The sequence below is a fragment of the Centrocercus urophasianus genome, unplaced genomic scaffold (genome assembly GCF_019232065.1).
Source record: "Centrocercus urophasianus isolate 14NV4802_14NV808 unplaced genomic scaffold, USGS_Curo_1.0 seq_13, whole genome shotgun sequence".
Taxonomy (NCBI): domain Eukaryota; kingdom Metazoa; phylum Chordata; class Aves; order Galliformes; family Phasianidae; genus Centrocercus; species Centrocercus urophasianus.
In genome coordinates this window covers 39,613,480-39,640,379 of record NW_024884475.1, presented here as the reverse complement: position 1 = coordinate 39,640,379, position 26,900 = coordinate 39,613,480, and the positions used below count along the sequence as shown (strand labels likewise).

Below are 26,900 nucleotides of genomic sequence, written 5' to 3'. Positions count from 1 at the left end.
GAATGCACCCTCAGGAAGTTAGTGTGTGACACCAGGTTTGGAGGAAGTCTCGTTCTTGAGGTTAGAAAGGCCCTTCAGGGGGATCCAGATAGGCTGGATTGATGGACTGAGGCCACTTCTGTGATCTTCAAGTTCCAGTTCCTGCACTTCGGTCACAACAGCTCCGTGCAACACTACGGGCTTGGGGTAGAGTAGCTGGCAGTCTGTGCAGAGGAAAAAGAACTGGGGGTCTTGATCAACAGATGGCTGAACATGAGCTAGCAGTGTGGCTAAGAAGGCCAATGGTATCCAGGCTTGTATAAGAAATAATGTAGCCAGCAGGACCGGAAAAGTGATTATCTATACTTGGCAATGGTAAGGCTGCATGTGAAGTACAGTGAAATACAGATAGGCAGATTTGGGCCTATCACTACAAGAAAGACACCAAGGCCCTGGAGTGTGCCCAGAGAGTGGCAGTGAAGGCTCTGGAGCACAAGGCTGAGGGAACTGGGATTGTTTAGACTGGAGAAGATGATGCTTAGGGGAGACCTTATCACTCTCTGCAACTCCCTGAAAGGAAGTTGTAGCAAGGTGGGAGTTCGCCTCTTTTCCCAGGTAACAGTGATTGTGCGTGAAGTAATGATTGTAAGTTCTGCCAGTGCAGGTTCAAGTTAGGCATTAGGAAAATGTTTTTCTTAGAGTGATGAGGTATTGCAATAGGCTGGCCAAGGAAGCGGTGGAAGTGTTCAAGAAACATGTAGATGTGGCTCTGCGGGACATGGTTTAGTGAGCACGGTGGTGAAAAGTTGACAGTTGCAGTTGATGGACTTAGAGGTCTTTTCATAGAATTGCAGAATCAAAGAACGACTTGGGTTGGAAGGGACCTGAAAATCATCTAGTTCCAACCCCACCCTGTTGCAAGCAGGGCTGCTGACCACCAGATCAAGCACTAGATCAGGGTGCTCAGGGTCCCATCCAACCTGGCCTTGAACGCTTCTGGGGATGGGGCATTCACAGCCTCCCTGGACAGCCTATTCTAGCACCTCACCACCCTCTCTGTGAAAAACTTCCCACTGATATCTAATATCAATCTCCCTTCTTTAGTTCAAAGCCATTCCTCCTTGTCCTATAGTGATTTATCAGAGAAAAAACTTGATTTCCCTCATGTTTATAATCTCCCTTTAAATATTGGAAGGCCACAATGGTGTCTTCCCATGCAGTCTGTCTTTGTAGGAGAGGTGCTTCAGCCCTCTGATCATCTTTGTGGCCCTCCTCTGGACTCTCTCCAAAAGCTCTATAATTTTTCTATGTTGGGCGGCCCAGATCTGGACACAGTGCTCCAGAAGGGGCCTCATAATGGTAGAGTAGAGAGGGACAATCACCTCCCTTGCTCTGCTGCCACCCCTCTTGATACAGCCCAGAATACTGTCAGCCTTCTGGGCTGAAGGATTTTCCAACCTTAATGATTCTATGATTGTATTCAAGCTGAGCAATTCATTGCTGCTCAAAACTGTGCCTACTGATTAATACTGACTCGTTTACACCTGTGGGGATTGAAATTGTCAGATGGGACCAAGCTGTTGGTAGCTATTGTGTAAATAATGGCCTAGTGTACAGAGCACTGGAAAAATAAGTCTAGTTTGTTTATGTCTCCTCTTTTCCTCAGCAGTAATTTGTGCTTTTAAGACTGGCAGCTAACAAGAACCTCTGGTCTCAGAATGGCATCTCTTTGCTACACCATATTGGAAACAAGGCAGGTTATAATATGTAACAGTCTGCAGAACCCTCTTGGTGCATGCAAATTGCTCTCGTGCACCAGTTGATCTCCTGCAGTGACTACAAGGAATATTAACACCTTTCTCCCCTCTGTGCTTGAAGTGGATGAGGTATTTGGCAACATTTTAAACAGAGGGGGAGGAATGGAAAGAGTTGAAACCAAAAAGTGCCAGTACTCTATGAAATACTGGCTGGCAGCAGAGATCAATTCAATTTCAACTGGAGACTGCTGAAAAACACATGGGATGAAGGGCTTGGTACAAACAAAAGTTGAAGGAATAAAATATGAGCTTGCTCTTAGCTTTCTTCTTTTCTGCCCTCACTGAAGAAGACTTCTAGAAGTGCTGAAATGGTCAGAGCTGATGTTGAGATTGATTGAACTGGATAAACAGACAATGATGAGATCCTGTTGTGAGAAGAGCTTAATAGGCATAAAAATTGTCTATTGCAGCCTGAGGGTGGGTTTTACAGCACAGAGAGGGAAAGGAAGGGTGTCTGTTTTTTTTTGTCACTGCATAGAAGCTTAACTTCAGAAAGAGAGTCTGGAGTTGATATGGCTGTATCCTTAAAAAGGTCACTGCATCCTCATCATCAGGTACCTAACACAGGGGATGCAGGTAAATGACCAGTGATAAATTTTAAAATGAATTAATAGTTCTGCGGGACTCTTGCATTTGTCGGAAGGGAATGACAGTACTGAGGGACTGCATCTCAGCTTTAGAAATAATTTTTAAGAAAGATGCACCTTGCTTAAAAAAAAAAAAAAAAAAAAAAAAAAAAAGGCATTTCCTTTTTCGACAAGTGAACAGGAATTTTTTCATGTGCTACCTTACATTGCACAGTCGGACTGTGCACAAGCTGTGTTATTATCATTGGAAGTATTGGGGGAGTTACACATGATTGTTAATGTGATTAATGGCACATTTAAGGTACTAGAATAGTACAGGGAGTTAAAACAGCACACACCTCTGCAAACAGACTGTAAAAACCATACTGTTTCAAAAAGGAAAACAAAAGCCAAAGAAAAATAGTGAGAATTAGGAAGCAATTTTTGAACTTTGCTATATATGGCAGCCACCGTGCTGCTAAATTGTTTGACTGGCAACTTCACTGTTATTTGAGTCCAAGGGTGGTGTGGTTCCAGACAGCATCCAATTTCTGTACGACAGTGGGAATCATTACAAAGCTCAGAAAAAAAGAAGCCAGACTTTCTCTATATGTGGCTTTTTCTTTATTAAATTCTTTTTGGCAATTGCTCAGTAATAGCTTCTTAAAAATGTGCTGCTATGGCAGTTTTACCCAGCTTTAAGTAAGATGCCTGACCTCCAGGACGAGCCAAAAGAGACCTCTGTGATCCATGCTTTGTAAGAAATTGCTTGTTATGTATATAGTTTACGTAGTGCTGGGGTTAAAAACGGTATGGTTTATTACTGTAGCCTGTGACCTGTGCAGATGCATGGGCTGGCTGTTTAACAAAAGGAAGTGTTGTTGCCTTTCATGTAATGAAAAATGTCACTAGATGAATCTAAAAAATAATAATAAGAAAATATCTTTTTTTTTTTTTTTTTTTTTTTTTTCCTTGAGCAGTTAAGCAACTGCAGGGCTGTTTCTAGATCAGTGCACCCTGCACATAGAGAGCAGTATGGTATACATGCACCTGATTCTGCACCTTGAAATCAGTGGAACTTTCTGTGGGTTTGAGTGAGCAAAGACTGAAGTGATTAATTTATTAAATATTTGGTCTGGCTCAAATTGCTGATCGTGTACCTGTGAAATCCTGCTGATATTGCATTCTGTTATGAATATGCAGCTGCCTCTTTTCCTGACGTGTTGCTGTTATTTTTGTTGTCAGTAGCTGAACGAAGCAAACACCAGTCTTTGAAAACAGTTGCCTGTGGAATAATGCAATGGAATAATACTGGAGAAGGTTCCTAGATTAGAGGCATAGCATGCCACAGTCTCTCCATTGTAACTGTGTTCAGAATTAGTGGGGTATGTTTTTTAGGCAGTGCTTTTCACATTGGAGCTGCCAGACTGCTTGTCCACATCGCTCAACGTGTGCAGTTGTGTGGTGTCTGAGGATTCTGTCACCTGTGAGAGTACCTGGGCAATTGAGCATTCAGCACTGATACCTTTCCTCTATGAATCAGGCCAGGTAGATGCAGAGCAAAAATCTTGCTGTGAAATCAAGATAATCTGAATTCTTGTCTTATCAGTCAGGTTTTAATCGCATTGGTCCAGGTTTACTGCTGCTTCTGTTTACATCCCCGTTGTGAAAGGGGGTCAAGGGAAGGTAGTAAGCATTTGTAGTCTGCATTACAGCTGGAAGTGTGTGAAGGGAGAACTACGGTTAAGGGAGCCAGAGTTTCTTTCTGTTCTCCACTCTTCAGGAGCAGCTTTACCACTGTCTTTGTGCAGAGTTCTGTGCTTGTGTTTCGTTTCTTGTTACCTGCTAGGAAAAAGCTTAGGGAAAGCATTGTGCTATAGAGTAGAGCAGAAAGGAGAAAAACTTCTGGATAGAGTGGGCTGTGCCATTTGCCGGGGCTGGGAAACTGCTAATGCACTTGGTGAGAAAATCAGGTGGCTGTGGTGGTCTGCGGTTTGTGAAAACTGCCTGGTATCTCGTTCTCTTTAATAATGTTGACAAAAGCATTGGGGTTTTTGTCATCTTTCTTAGTGGCAGTTGACCCTTGAAGGTTTCTTGAATCGTGTGTATTTAAACTCCAGGGCAGGTCTATGCAAGAGCACTCAGGAATGTGAATGGGAGCTGATCAAAGGTGTAAATCCTCAGGGAGATTGAGTGGCATGAGGTCTTGTATAGACATTAACATACAGAATTAAAGTTGTTTAATATTAATTGATTCATTTTGGAAGCGAGGTCAAGTAAATGAGCAAGAAAACCACTTTAAATCTGATAAAAGCTTCTGCCACAGGTGTTTAACTCCACTACTCACTCCAACTTCAAACTGATTTGAACTGACTTCTGTCTGACTGAGGGCAGCCCCAGGAGTTAATGGGAGGGTAATCATATCCCGTTTTAATAACTGTGTTTGGAAAGCATGTTGTACAAATAGTCCTGTTTGATAATGTTACCTTGGGCTTTGAGGAGGGATTTATGGCAGGTCTCTTAGGGGTTTTTATAGCCACTGCTGTACTTGAAAGAAATGGAGTTCTTTGTATTAGATAGGCTCTTTGGCCTTAATGGAGGAAGCTGTTGGCTGAGGTGCGAGTTGGAATGGTATTCAGAGGCATTGCTGGTTAAAAAAGAGGGGAAAAAGACTCAGAGAAAGCAATAGTTGTTGGTTTGAGGAGTCTTGCTTCCATTGTACATCATCACAAACGAGTGCTCTACAGTTCAAAGGAGGCCTCTCACATTTGGAAGCAGGATTGTGACCAACCTTGCTACGTTGTCTTGTGTGCACTGTGAGCAAGGCCCCTGGTACTGGAACCTCAGAGTTCTTCAGGACATGTACTTCTGTCGTGAGGCCCCCCGTGCTCTGATGAGCAGCAGGGGAGCCCTTTGGGCAGCCCACTTGCCTTATTCCTTGGCTGGGCAGTGAGGGAGGGCTCCCACAACAGCCAGCAGTTGCACAAGTGGGGCTGGGGAGTTCAGCTATGGCCTTGTCTGAGGCTGTCATGCTAGGATGTCTCTCTGTATTTCTCCCTGAGATTTCTCTGTGTTGATGGAAATTGATTTTGCCTTTGGGAACCTGAGGGTATAAATTGTACTCGTAATTGGCCTGAGCTGAACTAGGAGAAACTGCTGATGTGTTCATTCTCTTCAGTGAGCGATTTGTTGTATAAGCCACTTCATGGACTGCTTTTTAGTGAGCGTGAGGAAAGGGAAAAGGCGAAGCAAGGAGGTGCCGTTATTGGGCATCACTACCCGTATGTAAGTGCTGCATTGGAGCGTTCTGCCATCTGCAGTCAGTACCTTAATTCCTCTTCCATTCAGGGAAAAATATAATCCTAGCCGTCTAAATCTGTGGATTATCATTTTCTCCAGTATTTACGTCTGTTATGATCAGGTTGTTTCTTGAATGAGACTGCAATAAAAACAATGCTGAAAGGATGTTTGGGCAGCTATCGGTGCTGATCTGAGCAGCTCCCAGGCTGGCTGGGTTAGTGGATGGAAGTGAAGGTGATGGTCAAGGCCTGGGGAGGCCGGTGCTCAAAGGTCGGGCAGGGGGAGGTCTGCAGGGTTCACTCCCCACGGTAATTGCTCTCCTGCTTTAAGCCTGATACTCAGCTGTCTACACGGTGCTTAGCACAGAATGTTCACTGGGGAGATTAGGATGAAAATATGTTCTCCTTGCTAAAGAGCACATAAACAACCCATAAACGGCCCATTAACCTACAAAATCGCAATAAAGACCATGTGGTAAAGCAAAGCCATAGGAGACCTGTGACCCAGCAAGTTCATTAATTGGATTTTGAACCTTATCTTTTGTGCTAAAAGCAGCTAATCTGAAATTAGGAAAAACAAAGGAAAGAAGGAGAGAAAGGAGTGACTTGAGATGCATGTCCAGAGTGAGAGTGTTTCTGTAATTCATTTTAGGACACAGCCCAGTGAGCAAAATTTTGAAGCCCATTGTGGAATTACCATGTTACAGGATCAGACATCAGTAACATTTCCAAGTAATAACAATCACTTGAAAACGAGTGAAACAACATAATTTTCTTGTTGGCCACAACCAGTACCTGTAGCAGTTCTAGAAACTCCTCTTACTGGCTGCTGAATGCACCAGCCGCTTGCTGTGCTCCAAGTTGCTTTTTGAAGCTATAAGATGTATATCCATTTTATGGCTTTTCTGGCTGTGATATTTAAACTCTGTGAAGAATTTTAGAATGTGTATTGAGAAGAAAGCTGATTAAACTTCTGAGTGCTTTGCCAGCAGGTCTTGCTCTTCATCTGGAGGATGACAGCAGAGTTCAGACACCCATAAATGGCTTCATTTGCCTAGACCCTTCTGTCACTGTGAAACCATCAAATGACAGGAGAATAGCAGCTGCTTCCTAGGATTGCTCTGTAGATAAATTGAAAGCATATCATAGAAGCATGCAAGTTCATGCTATCAGCTGTTTGGTGTTCTTTCGGACAGGTATCGTCTTTATTAACTGTGTAGTTTGTTGTGGAAGGTGTGCATCTCTGTGTACATGCTCATGTCTGAAGCATTTCAGAAATGGGGGGAAAAAAGGGTTGTTAGATTATAAGCAATCCACTAGTACAGTTGTATTTAAATAGCTTAGCTGAAACTTTGGACTGTTTTAGTAGGTGTTTTCCATATGTACACATGGTGAGAGATCTCTGCCCTGAAGCACGTGTGGTTTGAACAGAACAGGAGGAGGGAGGCTGCGATTTGGCCATGGGAAGCCAAGGCACTGAGTGATGAAGTGGTTTTGCACAAGCCAAAGCGGTGTGGCAAACCCAGAACTTGAGATCTGTCTTCTGGTGCTCAGATACATTGATTTCAGCACAAAATCCTGGCGCCACTGGTTGATTTGAGCTGGCTGTATGAAGACAAGCTTGAGTGTGATGCCTAATTGAGTTTTTAGAATAGGAAAATCTTAATTATTTATATAAATGTTGATTTTAAATGTGTTTTAGATGCAGTTTTTCAATCCAAATTGCCTTTATAATTACAAGCAAAATTTTCATGCATAAGGTTATGTGTCTGCAGATATTTTGGAGCTGTTACGCAAAGAGCATCTGTTACACTCAAACTGAATAATTAAATACTCGTTATGCATGTCATAGATCCTGAGAAACATATCTGGGAAAAAAAAAAAAAAAAAAAAAAAAAGGTTTCTAGGAACTAGTGCTTGTATAAGAGTGCTAATTACCAAAGCATTAATGTGTATTTTCCAAGAATCCATCCTCAGGCTGTGCTGCCTCTTCTATACCTGTCCCATGAGGCCAGAGGCTGGATGGAGATGGAGGGTGGTAAATGTGCGTAACTTACAACCAGGCCTCTCATGCCTTAGGTGTTTTAGAGCAAACCTTAGATTGTGAAACTTCTTGTTTCTAGAAGTGTATTGCTTTCAGAAGTAAGCCTGGTCTTCTGTCTCACTGCAGGAGAGTTCTGAATAGTTTGAGCAAAACCATTTGGCTCCCAAGCTTTTGGGGGAAAAGTATTCCCTTTGGTGAGGTTTATTCCTACTGCTATATTACTGTGAATGGCAGCATTAAAACCAGTGTAATGGGAAAAAAAAGAAACGAAAGCATTGCCAACTACAAAAATAATATCGGTTTATTATATTGACTGTTAATATACTTTCAATTAAAAAAAGACTTTTGTATTGTTAAGGCATCATCACCCTAACTGGTGAAGGAATGCTTCAACTCAAGCATCAACTCTTGCATAATAATTTAAGAAGAAAGCTATGGAAGCTTTTTTATGATTATTATTGTTATTATTATTATTTGTGTGTGTGTATTTTATATATATACACACACATATAGGTACGTGACAAAACAGGAAACGGTATGTTTCTTCCTGGTTCATTTTTCACATTACACACTGAGACTTTGTTTACCCTTGAAGAATCAGTGTTGATTGGACAACCGGTGTAATTAATTATATTGCAACAGACAGACAGCTGATCTTTTGAAAAGAAAGGAGTTTTTAGCAGGACTGTTCAAAGTTCATGGTCTGCTGTTAAACTCTAATGCTAATAAACATTTCTTCAGAAAGATGTCTGTCTTTAAATTTCACAGTATCGCACCTTCATTTTAAAGTGATATGATAAGAAAAAAGCTGTAGACCCCAGGAAGTCCTCCAGCGATGCTGCTTTTGGGGCATGGGCTTCAGGTGCCTTTGGGAGATGCATTTTGGTCTTGGCATGCATACGGCCATGTTTTCAATTGTTCGAGTTGCATCTGTTTCTTAACTAGGAAGGGGCTTCTGCTGATTTTTCTTTACCGTAAGCACAGATGACTTTCACTTGCACTACCAGAAGAGCATGTGTTGGCTATAGTTCCTTTTGTCTAAATGGCCAACTCTGTTCCCAGTGGTACAGTTGTTTTTTTTCAGTTCATTGGTGCTTGACTAAATGCATTCAGTCACATTCTTCATGTATAGATGAGACAAACTTTCTGTTAAATATTCCCGTGTTTTCTAGCAATAGGGCTGGGAAGGTTATGGCTTGTCTTGCGGGCCAATGAGAGCATGAGCTGGGCTGGCAGGGAGGGGAAAGCCAGCTATGGGATGCTGCCACAATAAGCCCCAAAACAGTTTGGCTGAAACTGGTTTTACGTCATATAAAAAAGGGGGCTAAGGATCTCAGCTGATCAGAGTACTAAAGGTCCTTGGGCACGCACCATAGAGCATATTGGTTTTGAGCTTGATAGCTCTTTCTTTTTACAAGGGCTGCAAATTGCTGTGACATAGTTAAGGACTGTAGAAAGAGGCAAGTTTTCCTGAACTTTACTCCCAGCTTGAAGTTTTAAGAAGTAAGTGAGAGGCGAGGAAGGGAAGAGAGGGTGACACACAGACCCTCGCTCACGCCCCTCTGTCCCACGAGTAGGATGTCAAACGGAAAAGACGGCTTGGAGAAACAACTGAATGGCTTTGGGGAGAAGGGGAAGGAGAGAAGCCGCACATCCCTGGTCATCTCTCAGGCTGTTAACCGCAGTATTTTCACCTCTGCAGTCTCCCCTGCTGCTGAACGTGTCCGCTTCATTCTGGGAGAGGAAGATGACAGCCCAGCACCCCCGCAGCTTTTCACGGAGCTGGATGAGCTTCTGGCTGTTGATGGACAAGAAATGGAATGGAAGGAGACTGCAAGGTGGGTTGGTTTTCCTTTACCTCAGAAATCTCATGGGAAATTCCTCTTTATGTGGTAATGTCCATATTACTGGATGGCTTGGAAAATCCACAGTAAAGAGCCTTTATGGGTGACATTATCTTTCCTGGATAAATCAGAGAATTCAAGGATTTGATTCAATATGAATTTAAAACCAAATCTAGAAAAATTTGAGTGCCAGATTTATTTGAATGGGTTGTATATGGAGAAAATCCATATGGACTTACCTAGTGCTTTGCAAACAGTGACGAGATTAGGGCAAGAATAAAACATCTGTAGAATAAATACATCTGTAGATGTATTAAAACTTTTAATTCAGTTACTCAAAAGTACGTTTTAGCCTGGCTCCACCACACAGCACAAGTTGGAACGTTTTTTACTCCGTTAGTGAGGAAAATTTATTTTAAATAGGCAAAAGATCCTGAAGATTTTTTCTTCTGAGGAAATCATTCAGGATGTGTGTTAAGTGCTGGTTTGAATTGCCCACTTTGAGGTTTTTGACCAAATTCTCTTCTTGTTTCTTTAGCGGTGCTGGTTTAGGACTGGAATGGAGTTTTTTGTGCTGTATTTGACACAAGTTATCTATAGCTTATTCCTGAGTATTGCAAAAGGAGCTGTTGAATAGGATACAGGATCTAAAGGCTGCTGTTTATCTCCTCTAGCCTTGTGATTTTAATTTTTTTTTCTACAGTGAAAATATTTTTCCTGGTCTTGCCTTGAAAGGTAAGCTTTTAACTGCAGATGCTGTCAAGGGCTGAAACCTTTCCCTAGAAAGGGGTTCTTAACTAGCTGGTGAGCAGCCAAGGGCTTTGCCTTTCCTATTTCCAATCCCCCTCTTAGCTCTGGGCTTTTTATTTCCCTTTTTGTGGCTCTGCTAAGCCCTTTTACCACCTTCCAGTCTTTAGGGCCCCTGCTGTGTTCAGAGGTAGTCAGTCCATCTTGTTTGGCTACCTTAATCTTTACCTGATGAACCATTCCACCACCTACTCCTTTACCCCCTTATCTTTATTTTTACTTCTATATCGCTTGCAGAACCTATTTAAAGACTTTTCACCTTTTACCCTTCAACTCCTTTCTTATTGGTCATCCTTTTCTCCCTTTATTGCTTTTTGTGCCTCTTATCGTTAGTTCAGCACTTGCATTTTGTCATATGTACCACCCATCCCTGTACAGATCTTTAAGAAGGGCTTTTAGTGACAATTTGTTGAGGCTTTGTTGTTAAGATCAACAAAGATTGTTTTTGTTGTTAAGATCATTTTGTTGTTAAGATCACTTCAGATCTTAATGGTATTCTTCATACTGAGCACTATATGTTTTCTTGTTTTCCATATTAATACTGGGAGCTCGGCTTTCCTGGAATCCACAAACACTAGCCATCAAGAGAGAGAGTGATATGTCCTGCATGACATATGACAAAATACATGTCTTCAGAGACATCTGCTTCTAGATTCCAAGGAACTTGTTGATGCTCTTTTACTATCAGATATCAGGAGAGAAAAAGAGGTGGTTTTTTTTTCTTCTCTGGTAATGCTTTCAGGTTTTGTGTTTTCACACATCTTCAGTAGAAGAGCTAATTGGAGCTGTATATACAATTCTTCCTAACAGTATGTGTATATTACATACTGAAAGAAGAGATGCCATGTTCAAGCACAGTGTAGTTCCTAACCTTGGCTAACTTCCTGATGTGTGTGTGTTAGTTTGTTGATGGTGATCTTTCATGTTGCACTCTTGTTCAGGATTTTTCCGTATCTTCCTGAAATGACTTAATCTTGAAAAACCAAACCTGCTGAAAGCTACTGTGTGGCTCTGCTGCAGGACATACCAGCTTGAGCTGGCTAACTCTACTTCAGCAGGTACAGGAGCTGCCTGCTCTGCTGCTCACTGGAGCTTTGGGTCTGACTTGAACGATGGTAGAAGCTGTCAGGAGAGAAGTGTTTGAATCATCAGAGTTTAGCAAGTGGTCCCTTCTAGAGGCATTTCAGTCAGCAGAAAAACAACCAGTATGTCGTGGAAAATTTCTGTCAGGAACCTGCAAGATACTGATTAAAAGATGCTTCCAGAAGAGGTCCTTTTGTTGTTTTGATTCTTTATTCACATGAGTTCAGTGGTCTGTGCTCCAGCCCTGGTGTAAATAGGCTACCATTCCTCCCTGTGCACGTTTCTGGTAATAGGTAAGGTCAGCCTGTGGCCAGGGCTTGAAGATGTCCTACTCCTTTTCATGATCCTCTTGCCTGTTAGCGTGGTATCTAGCCGTGGTTAACAATAAAGAAACATTTTGGAAGAACATTCTCAGTGTAGACAGTGCTTCATAACAGCCCTGTGTTAAATGCATTAAAAATAGAGCAGTAAAAGGGAAGGTTTATTGCTGTTAAAGGTAACCTGAAGATTTGGGTTGCTAGGTATTCCCAGTTGGGCTTTTTCTGGAGCTTGTCCATCCACGCCAAGTAAATTGATTACAAATTCTTGCACCGATATGCATATGTTGCATTTCACTGATAGCTAAAGGATACAGTGCAAACTATTAAAAGGGAAAGGCTTGAAATATCTGGAGGCCACCATCTATTTTGAGGCTCAGTTCAGTACATTTTGGAACCAAGGTATGTGCACCATAGTGGGGACTGTCATTCTACAAGGCAGGGAGATGGGAGGAAGATCATGAGATAACAGTGAGAAGGAATGAAAGATATGTGAGCTGGTGGGTAGGCATTTCAAATCTTTAATTATGGTCTGTTTCTTTACATAAGCTCTCTCAAGCAGTACATTTACATCTTTCACCTCTTTTCCCATTCTAATATTATCATACCTTTTATGCAATCCTTTTTAGAGCCTTAAAAATAAGAAAGATGGGTCCTGCGTATTGGTTAGCAGATATAATTGCCTTTACAATATGTGCACACTGAACATACTGAAGATTCCCAGAGATACATTTGAAGAGTAAGAGGTTACTCTGGAGGCAGCCAAGTGCACCGATGGCAAATTTTTCTCTCAAATCTTTGCCCTTTGGAGCTGGTGGTGGTCAATACGTTCCAGATTTCAGAAGTCCACAGTGCCAACTTTGCTGGAGTCAGCAGTTTAGTTTCTAAGGTCCAAGAGTCATAACACAACATGGATGTTATTTGTTACACTGTAGTTTTTTCTAATGTGGTCACTAGAATTTTTCTAGCTTTGCCCTGAAACAGCACGTTACCATTGGGATGCAGGCACCTTTGCCTTTAACGCTCAGGAGACTCTGTTCTGAGATGTATAATCCTAAATACATCCAATTGGAAAACTTAACTCTACAACTGTCTCTTTTGTCCTTTCCGCTCTCCTCCACCCTAAAAGTCCAGTGCTTTCTTCCAGTGCTCACCTACTTCCCATGCAACTTTCTGGGTGTGAGTGAGCTTTTCTGCAGCGTGACGTGTTAAAAAAAAAAATAATAATTTTAGCCTGATGTATGGTCTTCTGGTTGTTTATTTCTGATAGCACATAGTGTCCTACTTTGTCCTAGTTTTTAATGGTGCTTCTGTGGCCTGGCGCAAGGGAATGATTTTTGCCATAACGTAGATGTACACTATGCAAAGTGCCGAATGTATGTCTCAGTATGTTTAGGCTCATTTTCTAAACATTAACAGGTATTCTTGGTGTATCCTCAAATCTCTATCAAAGAGAGGGGATGTGGATAGCTGATGATAACTGTACAGTAGCAGTGTATCTTCTGGTAGGTTAGTTGAGAAATATTGCAGCAGGAGTGAATCTTCCATGGATTTCTCTTGGTGTAATGAGGAATGACCACATTGTTCAATGTCCTCAAAGCCACATTTGCCTTCAGAGTGGCACCTTTGGCTCCTGGGAAGTGGATTGGGCTGTCTTTGTTTCAGATTTGGCTCATATTTATCTCTTCAGTTGTAATCTGTGGATGAAATAGCACACCAGATTGATTCAGTTCAAACTGAAGGTGCCTGCTTGCTTGTAAGCTCGTGCTCTTTGGTAAACCGGAGTATTTAGGTAGGTGAAGTGTGCAGTGGGGAATAATAATACAAAACAAACTAAAGATAAAATTTGTTACTTGTGTGGAGGGCCATGTGGAAAGCATTGCCTGAGTACTTGCATATATGCGTGCATTAGGACTTCAGAGGGGACTTCAGAATGTGGTATTCAAAGCTATTTCAGACCATTTGGAGAGCATCTCAGTCGGTTTTCAATGAAGTGGATGGGCACAGATTCTCCCTAGGAAAATGGTTATTCCATGCTCTATAATGTTTTGGAAGAGCTGAGTGACTGTCAGTGAAGCTGAGAGACTCTGCTAAATCTGTCTGGTGGCAGGTCCAACAGATTTGAAGTTTTGTGTTATAATTAGGAAAGTACACAGAAAGCAAATATTGACAGTGGTGAATTACACAAACTTCCACCAAAGGTACAAACCCTTTATAATTTGCAGCCTTTGTTGTTGCAGGGTAAAGAGCGTCTCATTGCACTTGACTCAATCTACCCACACAACTATACAAACAAATACCGAACATGTCCTCTGAACTCCACAGATCTGCAGATGCCCAAATCACTTTGCTTTCCTAGCAAACACTCAAGTGTTGTGGACAGAATAGAACCTTATTTCTCAGATATTAAGTTCAGCCTCATTGCTTGGGTTAAAATGCGGCTTTTTAAAAACAAAGTCTCAAAAGAGATTATTGCAGTTGAAAAGCATAATTAATTAATCCTCAAATAACACATTTTTCAGGTTTGCATATAATTTCACTTGGTGTTAATAATATTCTTTGAACCAGTTTGCAATCTTCCATACCCTTAAGTGTATGTTTTTTTTCTTAATAATCCCCTTGTATTAGTCACTGGAATTTTCATTTAGCCAAATACATTAAAATAGTATCTCAGGACAGGATTCTGCTTTGCAATTGAGTTGCATTGAAACACTTTTTTTTTTTTTTTTTTTTTTTTTTTTTTCTTTCCTTTTTCTTTCCTCCTGCTCTCTGTGCTCACAGTGAAGCTGTAACCAGGTGCTGCAATAAAGGAAGAGGCCACTGGCATTTCTCTCACCTTTATTAATAGGCTAGAGTGTAATGTCCCTCTCTGTGTCCCACAGGGCTGTGTATGCATTCTTCAGCTGTGTCCCCCTCTGTGCCAGCACCTTCCTGGCAGTGGCAGGAGCCTGGAGCAGCAGCGGGACGTGCTCTGCCTGACTGCCCCCGCCATGGGTCTTGGGGCACAATCCCTGGGCTAGAGCTCCTGCTTGCCCGAAGCCATGACATGGGTTTAGGGGTGTAAAGAGTGTTTTGTACAGAGCAGTATTAAACCTATTTAACCTTTGCTTGAACCTTCAGCTAGAGAGATGAGCTTTCTGTTTTTTCAGCCTCACTTTGTTAAATGATTAAACAGTGGAGAGTAAATGGAGGGAAACAACAAAACCCTTAATTTCTGTCTTTTCCATTGGTGGTTCGCTTGTCCTCTCCAGAGCATCTTCAGATCCACTTAGGATGTGCTTCTCCCCCCTGCTCTTTGCCTTGTGCCAGCCTGCTCCTGTTGGTACTGTTCAATGTTCCCGATTGGTGGCTGGTCTGCTGAGTCTTGGCAAAGCCCTGATGCTTTTCCTCTGCTTGTATGCTTGAAGATGACTTGAGTCTTATCCAGTGGAGCTGTGGCAAGGATTGTGGGCAGTTGAAAGAAGAGGGATGTAAAAGCTGAGATCTATTTCCTTATTTTTCTGCCTTAGCATTCTCTGTGGTTTCCTCACACTTTTCCTGCTCTGACCTTACTCAATTTCCTAAACAGGAGAGGAAGTTTTCAGATTGTATCGTGTAGATTTGAATACTCAAATGCAAGTCAACCTATTTCCAGAAATGCTGATTTTTTTTTTTTTTTCTATCTTCTCCAGCACGCCTGGCTGCTTCAAAGTGGTTATTAAGCATCAATTTAATTACCTGGAGCTGCTGAAGCAGTGCTAGAGCTTTACTTGACATGATGCAACGTATTGGGTTAGGTCATGGGTGTCTGCAGGTTAGACATGCTTGGGTTAGGTGCTGGGTGTGCAGCCCGGAGAGGGAAGGAGATGCCAGCAGAGTTGTTGAAACTGCCTCTGTATTCTTGACCTGGAGCAAACATGAGGTAAACGGTGTTAGCTTAAGTCTTGGTGAAAGCTATTAAAGATAACATGCTTTACCTCTCATTTGCAGTAGTTTACAAGCATTATCACTGCTCAACGAACACATACCAATTCATTAAGCCTTTGCAACTTGATTGTGGATTTGTGGGCTTAGAGATGCATGGGAAAATGTGTATGCTTGAACTCGTTGGTATGTTGTGATGTTTCAGCTGTCTTGCTTCTTTCAGATCCATGCACAGGGTGCAACAGCTTTAACACAGTCTCATTGCTTTGCCCTTTTGTAGGTGGATAAAGTTCGAGGAGAAGGTAGAACAAGGTGGGGAACGATGGAGTAAACCTCATGTGGCCACATTATCCCTGCACAGCTTGTTTGAGTTAAGGACATGCATAGAGAAAGGCTCAATAATGCTGGATATGGAGGCCTCTTCTCTTCCTCAGGTAGTGGGTAAGTAAGCTTCCTTGGTTCTTGCTCTAAACAATTCAGTTCAGCTTACAATTGACCTCTGTGGTGGTTTCCTTTGAAAGCAAGAAACTGAGCATCGCTGTTTTTGCTCCTTTGTTTTCACTGAAATACTCAAGAATTTATTATTGCCAAAGACTTCCTGGAACAAAGTGTGAAATAAGTGTTAGAAGATCCCAGGCTTTTTCCCCTCTTATTAGGGGTAGGAGTTTGAAGGCAGCCCATCCATTTTCACTGTATAATAAAACCACTACTTTTTCATTAAAGGAGGAAAACAAAGAAATAGTCCTCCTAGGAATAACAGAAACCTAGAAGAACCTCCAAGTAGGAGAAGGATAGCCAATGTATGAAAAGCATTCTTCTCATTTCAGGAAGAAGAGCGAAAGAATCTGCTTCAGTGATAATTATGCTTGCTTTGAATTATCTTTTGGTTTTAAATAGAATCATTTGGATCCTGAGGTAGATATCCTAAATTTACCACGTGTTTGAAAGGAAAGGCATACACTGACTGAATTTGTTTACAACCAGAACTGAGACATTTAAGAGGCTACCTCACTCAGAACAGGAATGCCCATCAAGTATTGCTTTGAGCAGAACAGTTGCAATCTAAGGCTCATGTGGTCAGATTGTAGACTGTTTTCAGATGAATTTGCAGGCTGGGCTGCTAGAAGCAGGTTTAAAATAAAAGTGCTCCTCTGTGACAAAGGTGGATGAAGAGCAGTCACAGGGATAGCAGGGTTTTTTTGCAGTCAAAATAGCTGTGGCCCAGGATGATGCTCAGTGACATTGCTGAGAGCTATACCATGTTCCCAGTGACGTGTGGAAAGTCATATGAAAATAAATCTAAGAAGTGAGCCATCCAGTGGAGATACATTTAAACAGTATCCTGAATTTAGAAGGCATTGTGTGAAGAGGTGTAGAAGTGTAAAATGAAATAAAAATGCCATAGAACTTAATGCTTTGAATCCTAATCTCAGGCTTAGTATTTTCTTGGCATAAAATAAAATTATCACGTGACAAGTATTGGATTAGTTTGTAAGAGTTGAAGTTAGAAGCTACCTACGGAGTTTTGAGCTGCTTATTTTTGTAGGTGTTTGACATGGCATTGTCTTCCTGTATTTTTTGTGTCTGTATACCCCAGTACATGACATTACAAAGTTTTTTGTTTGCTTTTTTTAAATAAATTATTCTGGTTGAAGTCACTTTGAGATGTCACCTTGAATAACCTTTTTCATCTCCCAAATGAAATGTAATTTCTGGGACATTAACTCACAAATTAGTGGCTGCTGTTGCTGTACTACTGTTCTGTGTGGGATACTTGTGCTGCTGTAAGTCCAAATCCTTACTCAGATGCAGAGGGATTTCTAAGAAGCCTGCTGGCTTGGTTTCCAGAATTATTTAATCATGATAACTTTATTGATTTCTAGTAGTGACAGGCAGGAAAGTAAAATGCACGGAGCTCTGTTGACTTGTGTTACATCAGAAGCACAAAAAGGAATAAATACTTGCCAGATGGAGAAGGATAAACTTGATAAAGAAAGGCATGTTGTTCTAAGGAAACATTCCAAAAATCACTAACAAGAAACATGAACAAAAGCTTGCAGAAAAACAGCACTTAAAAAAATAAAGCTTTTGTGTACATGTATATAATTGTTCTTTTCTGAGTTGGAATGGAAGTCTGAGGCTCTTTTCTCTAGTGATTTGAAGAGGCATTAATTCTTTAGAAGAAGGTGACTTTCTGCCTCACTGAGTTAGCAAGTGTGGTGAGTGTTCTGCCTCCGCTTTCCCATAACTTTTATTATTAGCACAAATAAAAGTTACTAGTAGACAAATAAGAGCTGCCACTTTCCCCTGGGGGATGGCATGTTAACTGAAGTAATAAAGGGAACAACTTAATGTGAAATTTATTGCACAATAGAGATTTTTGTAATAAGTCAGGCTACCTTTACTCCTCCCCTGTGGGACAAAGGAACAGAGGAGAGAATTGATGGAAAGCAAGCAGTGAGTTGCAGATTGATGATGGTTAAAGGCTGAAGACGAAGTCCTATAACATGTTGTCTGAAAACAGGAGCAGGTTCTGCCATCTGTAGTTGCTGTCATTTTACTTCAGTTACAAGAATGAAAGATTTAATTAGTGACTCATCTCCAGGACTTTTTCCTGTAGATAGATTAGGTTTTAGCAGGGGCCTATTGAGGTGACTCAGGGCTTGCTGAAGCTGATAGAATTTTTGCCATGCTATTTTTGAAGTCATACTGGAACTCACGATGTAGTTATAGCTTCTTCTTAACATAGGGTTGGAGCAGCCCTCTCTCTGAGCTAAGAGCAATCTTGTCCTGTGAAAGGTTGTTTGGCAACCTACTTAATGGCATGAAAAAAAAAAGAACAGGATTTTGATGGAAAAGGTGTGTGTTGGTGGCTGATGGGTTTTCCTCGGTGGAGATGATTCTTACATTTCAAGAAATGTTTATAAGAGATTCCCATTAGAAATAAAGTGGTATATCTGGTGGTAACTTTGAGATGGGGAGGAAGGAATTCAAAATGGGATGGTGAACATCTTCTCCTCTCCTTTCATGTAGACAAGTTCTGGGCTTTGGGATTCATTTTCCTTTCCCTTCTCTCATCTCTTCCTGTGCAACAGAAATGATTGTCGACAATCAGATTGAGACAGGGCTCTTGAAGGCAGACATGAAGGACAAAGTCACCTACACGCTGCTCAGGAAGCACCGGCACCAGACCAAGAAGTCCAACCTGCGTTCTCTGGCAGACATTGGAAAGACCGTCTCCAGTGCAAGTAGGATGTTTACCAACCCCGATAATGGTAATGCAGAGGCTAACTGGCTATAGCCTTCCGTTTTAAAGCAACCCACCAACCTTGCCTGCTAAAAACTAACCTTGTTGCCATGACAATGCTTTTCTAACGCATAATTAGCGTAGCAAGACCCGCACTGATGACACATCAGTGTTGGGCTCTGAAGGCTGCTTTTGCCGTGGCACATTGCTCTAACCCTATCTTCACTGGACGGAAAGGGAGAGGAAGGGAGGTGGCAGGCAGCAGGATGCAACAGGTATGTAGGTGGTGGTATTGGAACAACATTAGGAAAGAGAGACAACAAACTCTATGTGTGCCTGAACCCAAAAGTCTGATCATCTGACATGCTTGGGCAGAGATGAAGCTTTTGCGTGTGTTCGATTTTTTATTTTTTTTTAATAGATTGTGTCAATGGCACTCTTAATCAAAAATTATGTGAGAGTAAAATCTAGCTTGCATTTTATTGCCATACAATCATTGTCCAGTGTGGGTAAAGCTCATTTCCATTTTGCTTTGTTCAACCTAAAATTGTTTTGTGGTGTATGTCATGTATGCATCTCTGTTTCTCTTTTAAAAACTACTGTATGTGTAGTGCTTATTGTATGTAGTGTTGTCTGTATAAGTTTGTGTGTGTTTGTGTGTGTGTGGATACAGACAGCTATAGAGGCCTTGGCAGTGGCTCTGTACTTACTCAAACACTGAGATTTGCAGTCACGTTAGTAGTAACGTTAAAAAATTTTCGCATCTTCAAGTTCTGCAAACTGTCTCATGTTGCAGTATGAAAACTTGTCTGAAAGTTGCTATTTTAAAACACCCAGAAAAAGGAGCAAGCTGATACTCATCATGCTGTCTCTAAGGCCTCTAAGCTTTCTGTGTTCTGCTTCTAAAGCTTGCTCTAACATTTCTCCCTCACTAATTACCTTACTTAATTAATATTTCCTACTTTTCATTGTCCTTGGCTTTTGCTACAGGTGTGTATGTGCATGTGAAGAATATTTATTGCTCTTGATAATGCATCTTATCACATACCAGTGTCTTGATAATTGAATGAATGAAAAAAAATGAACAGAAACTTGAATTGAAGAAATGTCCTAAGTGTGCAGCTTTTTGGTGAATATCCCTGCAGGAGTCCAATGTAGCAAAGACCAGGACTGTGCGTTGGACTGTTGCTCCTTCTGCTTATTTTTCAGACCAGGCATTTCAGATTGTATCATAGAATGGCCTGGGTTGAAAAGGACCACAATGATCATCTATTTTCAACCCCCCTGTTATGTGCAGGGTCACCAACCACTAGATCAGGCTGCCCAGAGCCACCCATCCAGCCTGGCCTTGAATGCCTCCAGGATTGGGGCATCCACAACCTCCTTGGGCAACCTGTTCCAGTGACTAACTCACGTTTGTTTTCAGTTCGCCTGAAAAACTGTGTTCTTCCACCACATGTTCTGGGGCTTTCTGCTGTCTCCCCTCTGGCCTTCCAACAATTTCCCCACTGTTTGCTCCTGACTTCTGTTTAAAAAATACACTCTGAGATGCACTCACTTGATTCTTGGCTCCAACTGCAAATCACCTGCTTAAGCATAGGCACTTTGGCACTCATGGTCATGGTGGCATAGAGACCTGTTTTTGTGCCTGCTCATGGTATGTTTACAGTGCCACAGTCAGGCCTAATGGCTCTCAAATTGCAAGGGAAGCTGAAAGACAAACTCCTGGATATAAGGAGTGCCTGTGTTTGGGCAGTGATAGACTCTTTTCCTATCTTATGGTTAAACTAGTAACCAAGCCTACTGTTTTATTCTGAGTACTTAAGGAATTCCTAAGGTGTAGAAATGTAAAGAAACCTTTAGGATTGACTATATGGTATTGCTGAGATTAGTGTCTCCTTCAGACTTGCCAACAATTTAACTGAAAGGGTTAAGACTTGCTCTATTTACAACGTGCATCCACCTTCTACCTCTGTCTTGCTTCTATCTTTGCTGAACTATATGTTTGTAACAGCCTCCTTGTTTTGCAGCAGCCGGTGAGTGTTGGCAACCTTTCCTTTCTGCAGCTAAAGTCACTCACTGAAGAGCCATCAAAAGCTCAGAGTGTAAAGAGGAATTAAAACTTATTTACAAGGTTTGAGGGTAAATCATAGACAATGTCTTATCACTTGGATGATAAATCCTGACTCTTTACCATAAGGAGTTAGACATTCAGTACTGATTTAAAAGTAAATAATATCCTACTTCTTCAGGGAGGTTGACTTTGGTAAAGGGCACTCATCTAAGTTCTCACTCTAGCCACTGCTTATTTTTCATGGCTGTGAGCATCCTTTACTCAGACAGTAGGTGTTTTAGGTTTCCATTCATTTCTCTTTTGTATTTAAAGAGACCGATTCTTAAGAAATTATTTTCTGGCTTTGCTTGGCCCACTGGTTGACCTTCGGCAACTTCTTTCATTTTGTTTTGCCTCTGTTTCCTACCTGGAGTATTCATGTGTAGTGAGAATATAATAAAGCATTGTTTTTCATGACAATTCAAGTACTTTTAAGGAGGGAGAGACTCAAATACAAAGGGAAATACTTCATGAATAGTTGTTGCTGTTATTTATTATTTACACTTTAATGAAAAAGTAACTCAGTGAAACACATTCTAGAGTTATACTATGCTCCCTGGAGTTCAATGAGTGTCTTCCATGTAATTCTGAAGGCAGAATTTGTCCTTTACACAGATAAAATTTTAATGAATCCGACAGGAGTGCATCTGCCTTTTAGCATAGCTAATAACAATAATAAAAGGGCCATCAGCCCCAAGCACTCATAAATTTAACTGGAGTTTCATTCCAGGTAGATATTTCCTTTCAGTTTCTGCTTTTTTGTTCCAGTGTCAGTGAAACTTCCATACAATATTCATGCTGCATCCAGGTTAATGAGAATGACAGTCATTCTGGACACAGGACTTGTGCAGTGCTTAAGTCTCACCTTCATATAGTAGGTTTACAGGCTGGTATATTTAAAAAACAACTTGGTGTTCTGCTCAGCTGATGTTTACTGATGTTATTAAAAAGGCTAACTTGTCATCTTTAGACCTACCATAAAACACCTTGATGTAAATTACAAAGTGCTCTGCTAATTCAGTTTGTGTTTGTTAAAGGTTGTTAATGAAATAGCCACTGAAGCTTAACTAGACCCTGTGGTATGTTATGTATAAAAATGTTATGCACTGTATTGCTTTTAGTGGACAATCACGATTCTTTTGGAACTTACGATTCTGACAGGTATCTAATTACATTGAATTACTTTGAAAAGCATGCATTTAGGGAGCACTTTCAGATGATGCCATTAGCAGGGATTCTCACATGATTTTCCCTAATATTTTTTCAAGTTAAACTTAAAGCCTAAATTAAACAGTGACAGACTTTTTTTCAAGGGCTTTTGTTAGAAATCTGAAAATACACCCTGGGTCCCTGGTCTTCAAAAACTCTTAAGTGCATGTATCTCATTTCTTTCAGAATGATAAGGTGACAAAATCTTAAAGGCTTGAAAATTTTCTTTGTGGTAAACTTGTTAGAAGCTACTATTCTGGTAATTATATAGGTCATTCACAGTTAAAAGTTTTGAATTTGAATACATATATATATATGTATACATATTTGAATACATATATCTTAGAACAATATCTTAGAACAATAGTCAGGAGAAAAGTAAATAAGCAATAGGTTGCTAAGATGTAGCTTATTACATATTGGAGGTGCTGACACAGCTGCCCGGAGAAGCTGTGGGTGCTCTATCCCTGGAGGCTCTCAAGACCAGGAGGGATGGGGCCCTGGGCAGCCTGAGCTGGTAGAGGGCAGCCATGCTCATGGCTGATCTTTAAGGTCCCTTCCAACCCAATACATTCTATGCTCCTTTGATATTGTAGTGAGCATTGTGAATTTCTTAAAGTATTGTGGTGCTCTCACTTCTGTCTCTGGGTGTCAGGCCTAGGTGCTGGGATCTGACAGCACAATTTTGTGAGCCTGTGGCAGCTCTGTGAGCTGCTTGTAGACCCTGAGCAGCCCACAGAGTGGCCATTTGCCTTCCCTCATTGCAGTGCCTGATGCTGACTGGTCCGGCTGCTCCTGTGCGTTGGAGAGCCGCAGCCAGGCTGACCGTGGCTCTGCAGCAGGCAGTCATCCTGCTCCCGCTGCTTTTGCTTCACTGCTCTTTTTGATGACAGCCTACAGAGCAATCAGATTGGCAGAAGCGTTGAGCTTCAGAGTGGCAAAGGTGTGCAGTGAGTGCTTTTTAATCATAACTGTGTCATGAAGATGGCTCCTTACCCTTTCCTAGTGCTTGTGTTTGTGGGAGGATGTTTTCTCAGTGAGCCTTTTGCTCTTGAGAAAGAAACTGCAAAAGATGATAATTTCTTGTTTGACGCTTAGTGGAGGAGGATAAATCAAAGCACTTCTTTGCTGTCCACTCAACAGGAAAAAGATGATTATCAAAAAGCTGAGCAGACAAAGCTGTACTAAGCAATTACTAAAAGTTACCTTACAAAGACAGCGCCCTTTTCATTTCTATTGGCAGAGAGCTGAGATGTCTGATACGTTCGTTGAGGGCCTTTAGATACGTTCCAATTGAACTCTTGCAGAGTTTTTGTATGTCATGTTTTGTTAACTGTCTTTCTGAGAGTTCTCTGTGTTAATCCAGTTGTGTCCTTTCCTGGCACAGGATGCAGCATTTGAAGTGAGCCCCTCCAGTAGATAGTGCATACACTAGACACTATCCAGCAGCCTTTGCCCAACTGGCACCCCTTTGAGTCATAATGCAGATCTGCCATTGGTTTGCCACTGTATAAAATGAGAGTAGTGCTCACTGTTCCTTATGCAGGTGCCTGAGGACTGTCTCCTAATCATTTGCCAGTACTGTGATGAGGATATTTGCTATGCAGTGCATATTTTCCTCGGTTTTGCATAAAAGTTTCATGCCTGCCAGCATTTTGTATAACAACACCTGTGAGAGCCTTTGGCAAAAGTGCTGAAGAGCAGTGATCGAATTATACTGAGGGCAAGCTGGTGGAGGCTGTAGAAAACTGTGATGTGTTTATGTGTGAGTATCTAACCCTCCTAAACAATGGCATGCTCCCCATCACCATATGAATGTTCAAACACCTAACAAATGTTTTTATTTTTGCTGTGCTGACAGAATTTTGGTACCAGCTAAAATAGCAATTCTACCTTTTAAGTGCATTGGCTACTGTACTGAGAGAATGACTGCTAGCAAAAGCTGAAAACTTCCCCTGTGATTTTTTAAATACTATATTGGAGTTCAGCCTTATTCAGTTGAGTATTTATCGCAGAAACTGCGTCCACAATCCTTCCAGTGAGCTGAAAGATATAATGTCAACTGAATAAGGAGGAGCACAGGAGAAGAGAGATATTCTCCAGGGACGCTTGGAAAAAAAAAAAAACCAACAACCCATGATGCATTTATCCATTTGCTTTATTTGAAGCAGTATGGAATGTAGTGTGCCTTTCCAAACCCTAAGTGATGTACATCAGGGTATGTATACAGTCAGGATGCTCAAAGTTGGCTCCTACAGGGAAGCAACTTTTTTTTTCCCCCCCCAAAAAGCACTGTGTTTGCCACTTTTACTAACTGCTTTGCTTCCTGGGACTGCTCAGCACAGCTCAAATATCAGCTGCCTTCATCACTTGTTTGAAGTCTACTTCTGAGATGCCTGAGTTTTAGACATGAAGGATGAAAGATTGGCTGCAGACTTTGCCAGCAGGGGACATTCTGTGTTCCAAATAAGTAGGCTTGCTTCTTTTGTTACCAAACTATACAGGAAGGTGCACTTCTGTGTAACTGCAAATGTTCAAACACTGTCTCCTAACTCGCTTCTTTGTGCAACTGCATGAGCATTTTTATTTTTTTTTCTTTGACTTTTCAACTTTGCTCTCTTCCTCCCCTCTGCTGCTGCCTCTGTCTCCTGCTTGCACCACAAAAGCACGCAGCCCACTCCAGAGCTCTGTGCCCTGCCTAGCGACACGCACGCTGGATGATGAAATCCAAGTGCAGCACAGCCCCAGCGTGGGATGGCTCAGTAAGTCAGAGACTGGGATGTGGGGAGTGGGCTGGGGGGCTTCCAGAAGGAAGGATGGGTGACTGGCATCAGCTGGTGCCTTAATGCTCACTGCTGCATGAACGGGGAATAGACTGGAAATCCATTCTTGAGGGAATGGAATAGCTGCTATACTGACTGCCCATTTACCCCCACCACACCCTGCTCTTTTTTCACTCTTTTGCTTTATATGTTTGTTTTTCCCTCCATCTGTAGTGGAACAGGTAGGTCAGTCTGCACTCCCTTTCAGGAAGTAGGCTATCTTGTAACCCATCTAGCAAAATTTCATTCATGTGTTGAAACATCCTTTGGCTGTTGAGAGCGTCTCATGAATTTTGCCATCAATGTAATAAAATAAATGCAAGAAAGTTAAATATTTTAATTTCCATATAAATTAAATACAGAAATAGGTTTCCTTTGTCACATAGCTCTCAGACGCCTCCAGCTTTGTCTCTCTGTGATGAGCTGGGCTTTTCTCAGGCTGTGTGTCATTTTATCCTTGTAAAATATTACTCATTGGGATCCTTGCTGATCACAGAGGAGTGAGCTGTTCCCACAGGAAAGCACAGTCTGCTGCTCTGATGACACAAAGATGTTCTTTATAAGCCATGGCAATATGTAAAAATCTGAATTTCAGGATATTGATTGTGAAGGATGACTACCAAGCTTGTCAGTAGAATGAGGCAGTAAAATAGAGGAGTTTGGATTGATTGCCTTTCTTTTTGCACCAGTACTTTACTGAGCACAGCCAAGGAGAGATTCATGTTGCCTTTGCCAAAGAGATGGCAATATAATTGAGGCCTGAATCACGTAAATACCCTTAGCAAACAGTGCTAGGGTGATCATCGTGTGCTGAAGTCTTTGGCTGAAATTTCAGCAGCAGAAACCTTTTACATTACTGATTTGTTTATGGCACTGAGAGTCTGTAGACTGATAGGCTTGTTGCTTTCTTCTGCCCCTGTATTTTTTTTCCACTCAGAGAAGCTGTACACCTGAGGACTCAGTCCCCTCTTTCCTGTCTTTCTCACAAGTGATGTTGCTGGGCTTGCTACATGTTTCCCTGTCACGGTCATCTTCAATGTTTGAGTTTGCTCTTATGAGCAGCTCATTACACACAACCAAAAAAATGCCACATCCTTCCTGACTTCAAGTCTTCAGTGGTGCAGCCGTTAGAAACATGAGTTTGGAGATCTGGGCTGTACAGATTTGAATGATGATGTCCACAAAGCCAAATGGCTTTTGGTACAGGTTTGCACATAACACATCCTGCATTTGTAGCAGCATTTCAGTGGCTTTACTTCACAGTCAGTATAAATGCAGGGATTTGGGGCAAACTTCTAAATGCAAGCTGTGGCGCAGTCAAGTTTCTTAGGTCAGCAAAGATGGTTAAAGGTGATGCTTATGGTTTCCAATCTGTCACTGACTGAAGTAAGAAGTAAAACAAGAAGTTTCTTTAAAGAAAACAGAAGAGCAGTGTTGAATTGCCAGCTAGAGATTTACGGGTGAGAGAGCGGGATGCTTTTCAGCCTGAGGATTGTGACAAAGAAGTTTCATGAGACCCTTCAGCCCCACAGGTTCATGCTTTTTGTACAGAGCTTTGTCTGGTGCCCTCACTTCTGGGCTCCATTCCCTTGTCCTTGTTTGGCCTTGCAGAGGTAATGCTAGCAGTGATGATTTAAGAGCATTTACAAGGCCATGTTTGTAGGGAAATGCGGTATCTTTATTAAATAGAAGCGGAAAGGGTGCAAGTTTTTTGGCACATTGGTCTGTCTGTATCTGGAATAAAAATGAGAAACCTCAAAAAAAAGGATTCTCTGAGAAGAGCTACTGTAGTTTGGTGTGTTTATGTTGATTGTGCTGGGAAATTGAGAGAAAAGGTAATTGCTGCTTGA

At 41.5% G+C, this 26,900-nt stretch overlaps 1 protein-coding gene across 5 annotated transcripts in view; it reads left to right on the top strand.

Moving 5' to 3' along the window:
- SLC4A4 (solute carrier family 4 member 4) overlaps nucleotides 1-26,900 on the top strand; it is a 227,988-nt gene that overhangs the window by 124,360 nt on the left and 76,728 nt on the right. For 4 of the 5 annotated variants that reach the window (XM_042812002.1, XM_042812001.1, XM_042812003.1 and 1 more), the window contains 3 exons: nucleotides 9,408-9,543; nucleotides 15,940-16,100; nucleotides 18,755-18,934. In XM_042812002.1, coding sequence (XP_042667936.1) covers nucleotides 9,408-9,543; nucleotides 15,940-16,100; nucleotides 18,755-18,934 — 477 coding nt within the window. The remainder of the gene's footprint in view (nucleotides 1-9,407; nucleotides 9,544-15,939; nucleotides 16,101-18,754; nucleotides 18,935-26,900) is intronic. The other variant, XM_042812004.1, reaches the window with a different exon arrangement.